Source organism: Salvelinus sp. IW2-2015, linkage group LG10 (assembly GCF_002910315.2).
Source record: "Salvelinus sp. IW2-2015 linkage group LG10, ASM291031v2, whole genome shotgun sequence".
Taxonomy (NCBI): Eukaryota; Metazoa; Chordata; class Actinopteri; order Salmoniformes; family Salmonidae; genus Salvelinus; species Salvelinus sp. IW2-2015.
In genome coordinates this window covers 13,263,010-13,273,052 of record NC_036850.1, presented here as the reverse complement: position 1 = coordinate 13,273,052, position 10,043 = coordinate 13,263,010, and the positions used below count along the sequence as shown (strand labels likewise).

Here is a 10,043-nt window from a genome sequence, read left to right as displayed (position 1 = left end):
CTCTCTCTCTCATTTGCACCAGGTCAGGGGAAGACGGAAATAGAAACTATCGCAGTGTATGTTACTGTAAGACAAAGAATATAGAGAAGTGCAGGCAGATAACAACTGATTGAAAACAAGGAAAGTCCCCAGCGACCTTGGCCATAATCTTTAGCCTCTTTTTCTATTCTCCTCAAAAAAATCTGTGCTACGAATGGCTCAGTCCGTCTCTTGAAAAAGCAGAACAAGTCGAAACACCTCGCTGCTGCATTACCACTATTTGATCCTGAGCGTAAAACCTGTATTATCATGCCAGTTCAAAAAGGATCAGTCGGTGTGAGATTGCTGAAACACTCAATATGAAATGTCTATATTACCGTGCACTTCTTGACCTTCAGGGCCTTAAAGCAAACTTACTCTGCGAGTATAAAGTGGGACGCTTAACGTCCCAACTTGGCCAAAAACAGATGACCAGAAAAATGCAGCGCTGCCAAATTCAAATAATTAACTATAAAAATCAATCTTTCATGAAATCAAAACATCAATCTTTTATGAAAGACACCAAATTAAAGCTACACATTGGTGAATCCAGCCACATGTCTGATTTCAAAAAGGATTGACGGCGAAAGCACACCAAATGATTATGTTAGGTCAGGACATAGCCACAGAAAAACACAGCCATTTTCCCAGCCAAAGATAGGAGTCACAAAAAGCAGAAATAGAGATAAAATTAATCACTAACCTTGATGATCTTCATCAGATGACATCATAGGACATCATGTTACACAATACATGTATGTTTTGTTCGATTAATGTGCATATTTATATCCAAAAATCTTATTTTCATTGGCGCCATGTTCAGAAATGCTCCAAAACAATATCCGGAGAAATTGCAGAGAGCCACATCTAATAACAGGAATACTCATCATACACTTTGATGAAAGATACATGTTTTACATAGAATTAAAGATACACTTGTTCTTAATGCAACCGCTGTGTCAGATTTCAAAAAAACTTTACGGAAAAAGCACACCATGCAATAATCTGAGACGGCACTCAGATATAACAACATTTCTCCGCCATGTTGGAGTCAACAGAAATACGAAATTACATCATAAATATTCCCTTACCTTTGATGATCTTCATCAGAATGCACTCCCAGGAATCCTAGTTCCACAAGAAATCGTTGTTTTGTTCAATAATGTCCATTACTTATGTCTAAGTAGCTACTTTTGCTAGCACGTTTAGTGCACATGTCCAAACGCTCGCGCAGATGCAGGAAAACGTCGGACGAAAACTTCAAAAAGTTATATTAAAGGTCGAATAAACTGGTCAAACTAAGTAGAGAATCAATCTTCAGGATGTTGTTATCATAACTATCCAATAACGTTCCAACCGGAGAATTCCTTTGTGTCTCTAGAAGTAATGGAAAGCAAGACGATATCATTTGGAATGCGCGTGACCAGGAACTAGCATTCTGCCAGATCAATGACTGAAACACCTCCCATCCGGCTCAACATCACAGTAGAGGCTTCATTCCACGTTCTACAGACTGTTGACATCTAGTGGAAGGCGTAGGAAGTGCAAACAGATCCATTGAATAGGCGATTTGTTGAACATCGACCAGCCTCAGAATTCTCACTTCCTGTTTGAATTTTTTCTCAGGTTTTTGCCTGCCATATGAGTTCTGTTATACTCACAGACATCATTAAAACAGTTTTAGAAACTTCAGAGTGTTTTATATCCAATAGTAATAATAATATGCATATATTAGCATCTGGGACAGAGTAGGAGGCAGTTCACTATGGGCCCGCTATTCTTCCAAAAGTGAAAATGCTGCCCCCTATCACAAAGAAGTTAACAGCCTACAAACGCCTTCTGAATTCCATTTATCCATGGCAGAAGAAGCAGATTTCAAAGTGACAATCACATCATCACTGACACCTTGCTCTTGGTGTTGATGACTGACCCTGCAGGTGATAACAGAGTAAGGAAACATCAAAGTGGCCCAGCAATAGGACTGGGAATTACCAGGGACCTCACAATACGATGTTGTCACAATTCTTATGTGCCGATACAATATGTATTGCGATTCTCACGATTCTCATGATATCTATTGTGATTAGATACTGTGATTTTATTGCGATTCGATGTTCCAAACATATTGCTCATCATATGTCTGCTGCAGAGACAAGAGAGAGCCATGAGAAAACACGTTTTGATCAGTCATGGAAATAAAAGTGCTGAAATCAAATTGCCTCCCTATTTAAAAAGATGATGGAGAACAAGCTATGAAGGAAAAATACTGGAGTTTTGGTGCAGGTACAGCCATTTAGCGCAATAATAATATTGCGATATTGTCAAACGATACGATATATCAACAAAAATAATATCCTGATATGCAGTGGTGTAAAGTACTTAAGTAAAAATACTTGAAAGTACTACTTAAGTGGTTTCTTGGGGGGTATCTGTACTTTACTATTTATTTTTTGGAAAACTTTTACACAACATTCCTAAACAAAATAATGTACTTTTTATTCCATACATTTTCTCTGACAAAAATTCACACATTTATCAAGAGAACATCCCTGGTCATCCCTACTACCTCTGATCTGGCAGACTCACTAAGCACAAATGCTTCGTTTGTAAATTATGTCTGAGTGTTGGGAGTGTTCCCCTGGCTATCCGTAAATAAATTTAAAAAAGAAAATTGTGCCGTTATACGAGTTATCATTTTACTTTTACTTTTGATACTTAAGTATAAATCAAATACTTTTTGACTTTTTACTTGAGTAGTATTTCACTGGGTGACTTTCACTTCTACTTAAGTAATAAAAAAAAAGATATCTTTACTTTTACACAAGTATGACAATTGAATACTTTTTCTGTATCGATGTTTTTCCTACATCACTAGCCAGCAGTGTGTTCTGTTTGTTGCGAGGGCAGAACGAGACAGTATTGAGTGCATCATGTCTCAAAGGCAGTAGGTAGGAGGATTGTCAACAGCACATCAAGGTGGTTTATTATGGGACTGGAAGCTGGCAGACAGTGGCATGCACAGTAATCAGACAGTGTACAGTTCTTGTGTTTTTTTATTCTATAGCACACATCAATATCTGCAACCACAACTCCATGGTTAGAAAGGATTAACCAGTCTGTTCCTTCTACATTAACCTGGCTGTTTATTCTCTTGTGGTGTGGATAGTTCATTGTCACTGTGCTGGAAAGCATGTTCTTGCTAGTGAGTGCGAATGAATTCTCTTGAGACCAAACTCTAACCTAGCTTGCTAAGGCTGTTTGCTCATGAGCGCTGTGTGTATTTTCTGTGTAGCTGTGTAGGTGTAACGTGTGTATTTCTCTGCTATTTGTGTAGGTGTGACATCGGGAGCAGAGCTCTCCTTCACCCTGGAGCCCAGTGACATCATCGCGGTGCAGGAGCAGCCCCTCATGCTGCACTGTCAGGTGGAAGGCATCCCACCAATCACCACGCAGTGGAGGCGGAACGGAATCCTCTTGGTGGTTGACCAATACTACACCATGTTCCACAACGGCACTCTGCTGATTGGACGCTTCCAGAGGACAAAGTCTGACGGCTCAACTGATGAAGGGGATTATGAGTGCATGGGCCAGAACTCCTTTGGTCTGGTGGTGAGCCGCAGGGCCAGGGTGCAGGCTGCCAGTAAGTGTTCCTTTAATAACCTTGCTACGGGGGTTATTACTGCCATGGTAGTACCATTTTATTACAATGTGACTGAAAAGCATAATTAGCAATTCCCAACATATTACCAACATTGGTAATAGGAGAGGCATTTGTTGATTGCTAGAAAGTATGACTCAATGAATACAATGAATATGAATACAATAACTCAATAATATTTAGGTTTAAGTTTAAATCTGCAGACCTTTTTGCCATCACTATTGTTGGAAGGTGGTGAAATCTGACATTGGGTTCGTCAACCCATGTCTACAGAATGTCTCTCATGTAGCCGACCGCTGCTGGATACGTGGCTATACAGTCAGAGTAACCAGCAGGCTACTGTATTTACCCAGCTTTAATATTGGAGCAACATTATGTTTGGATGAGCCCAATATGAGCGACTTAGGGAGCCAGGGAGATGGATTTGTTGGTTTGCCTTATTTCCACAGATACATTAGCATTTTGGATTTTGCCCTCCCTTCATGTTGTCCCTAGTAATATTTCATACTTAATCTGTGCTCTTCTCTGGAATTTACTATTAGCAAGCCTTTATACTTGGCGTTCACACTGCGTTGTTGTGCCTGCTGTAATCTCAAAGTGTTGCTGATCACCCTGTTGCTGGCACCAAGATGAATTTTCTGCGCTCCGCTCTAGCCACAAAACTATTTTTTGGATTCACTTGAGTTCCACGTCAAGTGCTAAGCATTGGAACCATGGCCATAAGCAAACAGGAAAACGCTCATCCAGAGGCGGCGCTCCTAGAGGCCGGGGACTTTAATGCAGGGAAACTCAAATCAGTTTTACCTCATTTCTATCAGCACGTTAAATGTGCAACCAGAGGGGAAAAACTCTAGAACACCTTTACCCCACACACAGAGACGCGTACAAAGTTCTCCTTCGTTCTCCATTTGGCAAATCTGACCATAATTCTATCCTCCTGATTCCTGCTTACAAGCAAAAACTAAAGCAGGAAGCACCAGTGACTCGGTCAATAAGAAAGTGGTCAGATGAAGCAGATGCTAAGCTACAGGACTGTTTTGCTAGCACAGACTGGAATATGTTCCGGGATTTGTCCGATGGCATTGAGGAGTACACCACATCAGGTACTGGCTTCATTAATAAGTGCATCGATGACATAGTCCCCACAGTGACCGTACGTACATAACCCTACCAGAAGCCATGGATTACAGGCAACATCCACAATGAGCTGAAGAGTAGAGCTGCCTCTTTCAAGGAGTGGGACTCTAACCCGGAAGCCTATAAGAAATCCTGCTATGCCCTTTTGATGTACCATCAAACAGGCAGAGCGTCAATACAGGACTAAAATCGAATCGTACTACACCGGCTCCGACGCTCGTCGGATGTGGCAGGGCTTGCAAACTATTACAGACTACAAAGGGAAGCACAGCCACGAGCTGCCCAGTGACACGAACCTACCAGACGAGCTAAATTACTTCTATGCTCGCTTTGAGGCAAGTAACACTGAAACATGCAGGAGCGCACCAGCTGTTCCGGACAACTGTAAGATCGCGCTCTCCGTAGCCAATGTGAGTAAGACCTTTAAACACGTCAACATTCACAAGGCCGCAGGCCAGACGGATTACCAGGACGTGTACTCGGAGCATGTGCTGACCAACTGGCAAGTGTCTTCACTGATATTTTCAACCTGTCCCTGACTGAGTCTGTAATACCAACATGTTTCAAGCAGACCACCATAGTCCCTGTGCCCAAGAACACGAAGGTAACCTGCCTAAATGACTACCGACACGTAGCACTACCGACCCGTAGCACAAAGTGCTTTGAAAGGCTGGTCATGGCTCACATCAACACCATTATCCCAAAAACCCTAGACCCACTCCAGATGCAATCTGTGGATCAACACTGCCCTTTCACACCTGGACAAAAAGAACACCTATGTGAGAATGCTATTCATTGACTACAGCTCAGCGTTCAACACAATAGTGCCCTCAAAAGCTCATCACTAAGCTAAGAACCCTGGGACTAAACACCTCCCTCTGCAACTGGATCCTGGACTTCCTGACTGGCTGTCCCCAGGTGGTAAGGGTAGGGAACAACATATCCGCCACTGATCCTCAACATGGGTGCCCCTCAGGGGATCGTGCTCAGTCCCCTCCTGTACTCCCTGTTCACTCATGACTGCACGGCCAGGCACGACTCCAACACCATCATCAAGTTTGCCGATGACACAACAGTGGTAGGACTGATCACCGACACCGATGAGATAGCCTATAGGGAGGAGGTCAGAGACCTGGTTGTGTGGTGCCAGGACAACAACCTCTCCCTCAACGTGATCAAGACAAAGGAGATGATTGTGAACAACAGGAAAAGGAGGACCGAGTACGCCCCCATTCTCATAGATGGGGCTGTAGTGAAACAGGTTGAGAGCTTCAAGTTCCTTGGTGTCCACATCACCAACAAACTATCATGGTCCAAACACACTAAGACAGTCGTGAGGAGGGCACAACAAAGCCTATTCCCCCTCAGGAGACTGAAAAGATTTGGCATGGGTCCTCAGATCCTCAAAAGGTTCTACAGCTGCACCATCGAGAGCATGCTGACTGGTTGCATCACTGCCTGGTATGGCAATTGCTCAGCCTCCGAGGGTAGTTCATACGACCCAGTACATCACTGGGGCCAAGCTTCCTGCCATCCAGGACCTCTATATCAGGCGGTGTCAGAGGAAGTTCCTAGAAATTGTCAAAGACTCCAGCCATCCTAGTCATAGACTGTTCTCTCTGCTACCGCACGGCAAGCGGTACCGGAGCGCCAATTCGAGGTCCAAAAGGCTTCTTAACAGCTTCTACCCCCAAGCCGTAAGACTCCTGAACAGCTAATCAAATGGCTACCCAGACCCCTCTTTTACACTGCTGCTACTCTCTGTTTATAATCTATGCATAGTCACTTTACCTACATGTACATATTACCTCAATTACCTCAACTAACCGGTGCCCCCGCACATGGACTCTGTACCGGTACCCCCTGTATATAGCCTTGCTTGTTATTTTACTGCTGGGGTTTAATTATTTGTTACTATTATTTTTTACTTATCTATTTTTTACTTTAACACTTTAAAAAAATCATTGTTGGTTAAGGGCTTTTATTAAGGGCTTGTAAGTAAGCATTTCACTGTAAGGTCTACTACACCTGTTGTATTTGGCGCATGTGACAAATACAATTTGATTTGATTTGATTTTGATAACAGACTTATTATCTCTTTGGTGGAGAGAAAATGTGGCTGTTTGGTTGAGACAGTCTCTCAGAGTAGTCTCTACTGAACTCTATCCTTCTCTCTCTCTCTTTCTCTCTTTTTTCTCTCCCCGTTCCATTTCTCTCCCCCTCTCTCTCTCTGTCTCCATCTCCATTTGTGTATCCCTCCGTGTCCTCTAGCCCTCTGCTCTGTTTGACCAGACATGTGGCTGTTGTTTGGAGAGAGACAGAGAACAGCACTGTGCTGGACACTGCCTCGTCTCTTATTCCTGCCTTGGCATTTCTCATTCTGATACTGTAGCTATGTACACTGCACAGTGTATGTGTAGATTACACTGTAAACATACGGGTATTACATTGTCAAGGCTGTGCTTGACTTGACTGGAAATGGAAGAAAACATAGTGGCGATGGTCATTTAAATACATAGACAGTATAGCTTACACGGTGGAGTTATTCCAGTGGAGGCTGCTGAGGGGAGGACGGCTCATAAAAATGGCTGGTATGGAGTCAATGAAGTGGTCTCAACTAGAGGTCGAGCGATTATGATTTTTCAACGCCGATACCGATACCGATTATTGGAGGACCAAAAAAATCCGATACCGATTAATCGGCCGATTTTTTTGCATTTATTTATTTATTTGTAATAATGACAATTACAACAATACTGAATGAACAATTTTATTTTAACTTAATATAATACATCAATAAAATCAATTTAGCCTCAAATAAATAACAGTGTAACAGTATAGCTTCCGTCCCTCTCCTCGCCACATCGACAACAGCCACCCTCGAAGCATCGTTACCCATCGCTCCACAAAAGCCGCGGCCCTTGCAGAGCAAGGGGAACAACTACTTCAAGTTCTCAGAGCGAGTGCCGTCACCGATTGAAACGCTATTAGCGCGCACCCCGCTAACCAGCTAGCCATTTCACATCGGTTACACCAGCCTAATCTCAGGAGTTGATAGGCTTGGAAGTCATAAACAGCTCAATGCTTGAATCACAGGGAAGAGCTGCTGGCAAACGCACTAAAGTGCCTATAAGAACATCCAATAGTCAAAGGTATATGAAATACAAATGGTATAGAGAGAAATAGTCCTATAATAACTACAACCTAAAGCTTCTTACCTGGGAATATTGAAGACTCATGTTAAAAGGAACCACCAGCTTTCATATGTTCTCATACGAGCCTGCTGCTGCCTACCACCGCTCAGTCAGACTGCTCTATCAAATATCAAATCATAGACTTAATTATAACATAATAACACACAGAAATACGAGCCTTGGGTCATTAATATGGTCAAATCCGGAAACGGTCATTTCGAAAACAAAAGGTTTATTCTTTCAGTGAAATACGGAACCGTTCATAATTACGTAAAATTCGGGCAAATTAGTTTGCAACGAGCCAGGGGGCCAAAATGTTGCATATACCCTGACTCTGCGTGTAATTAACGCAAGAGAAGTGACACAATTTCCCTAGTTTAATATTGCCTGCTAACCTGGATTTCTTTTAACTAAATATGCAGGTTTAAAAAAAGTATACCTCTGTGTATTGATTTTAAGAAAGGCATTGATGTTTATGGTTGGGTACATTCGTGCAACGATTGTGCTTTTTTCGCAAATGTGCTTTTGTTAAGTCATCCCCCGTTTGGCGAAGTTGGTCTTCACACAGTTCGCAACGAGCCAGGCGGCCCAAACTGCTGCGTATAGCCTGACTCTGCAAGAGAAGTGACACAATTTCCCTAGTTAAAAGAAATTCATGTTAGCATGCAATATTAACTAAATATGCAGGTTTAAAAATATATACTTGTGTATTGATTTTAAGAAAGGCGTTGATGTTTATGGTTAGGTACACATTGGTGCAACGACAGTGCTTTTTTCGTTAACAGGCACCGCATTGATTATATGCAACGCAGGACAAGCTAGATAAACTAGTAATATCATCAACCATGTGTAGTTAACTAGTGATTATGTTAAGATTGATTGTTTTTTATAATATACGTTTAATGCTAGCTAGCACCTTACCTTGGCTCCTTGCTGCACTCGCATAACAGGTAGTCAGCCTGCCACGCAGTCTCCTCGTGGAGTGCAATGTAATCGGCCATGATCGGTGTCCAAAAATGCAGATTACCGATTGTTATGAAAACTTGAAATGGGCCCTAATTAATCGGCTATTCCGATTAATCTGTCGACCTCTAGTCTCAACCACATGGAAACCATGTTTTTGATGTGTTTGATACCATTCCGCTGACTCTATTCCAGCCATTAGTATGAGCCATCCTCCCCTCAGCAGCCTCCACGGAGTTAGTCTCAAAGTGAATGTGTTATGCTATGTGGTGCTTGTTATTTTCAGAAGGTCTTGTCTCGTTGCTTTATGAGGCTTCGGATCATAGTAACTGAACAGTGAAGTGACCGTAGAGCAGAGGGTTGGTGGTGTCTTAAGTAAGGCAGCCACAGTAATTGATGTGGTCTCCAAGCTTGTGCAGCAAGCCTTTGTCCTTTAACGGCTAATAGAAGACCCACTGTATTGAACTCTGTACCTTCATATGTTTTTTAATGATGATGTGGTGTGCTCCAGCGCTCCATTGCTGTGCAGTGCTGGAAACAATAGACAAACCCATGTGTTTCTGTGGAGGGAAAAAGACAGCATATGTCACTGCCTTAAATTGGAGAACAATGGGTCAGTTGAATGTGCAGTATTCTTTTAAAAAACCCTTTGCACACACACACACACACACACACACACACACACACACACACACACACACCACACACACACACACACAACACACACACACCACACACACCACACACACACACACACACACACACACACACACACACACACACACACTTGCCTACAATATAGTAACTCAAATGCACAGGCATCTACTGCGAGGGTCGTGGGGAGCAATCAAAGCAGCACCTTTGTGATACTGTACAGTTAAGCGTTTCTGAAAGCTCTTCTGTGCTGCGTCGAGTTACACACTGACAGACAAAGGCTGGCAGAGGGCTTAGATTCCTGCCCTGTGTGTAACACAGGCCAGGAAGGAGACAGCTCACTGCTGTGCTGTTGTGTCCATGCGGCCTCGCCGCTCAATGGGACCGAGGTGGCTAAGTGGTCACGGGGAGGGCCTTGC

The 10,043-nt window shown here is 42.9% G+C and overlaps 1 protein-coding gene across 1 annotated transcript in view; it reads left to right on the top strand.

Moving 5' to 3' along the window:
* Nucleotides 1-10,043, top strand: part of LOC139028295 (immunoglobulin superfamily DCC subclass member 3-like) — a 35,368-nt gene that overhangs the window by 9,817 nt on the left and 15,508 nt on the right. The window contains exon 2 of the mRNA XM_070445298.1: nt 3,353-3,658. Coding sequence (XP_070301399.1) covers nt 3,353-3,658 — 306 coding nt within the window. The remainder of the gene's footprint in view (nt 1-3,352; nt 3,659-10,043) is intronic.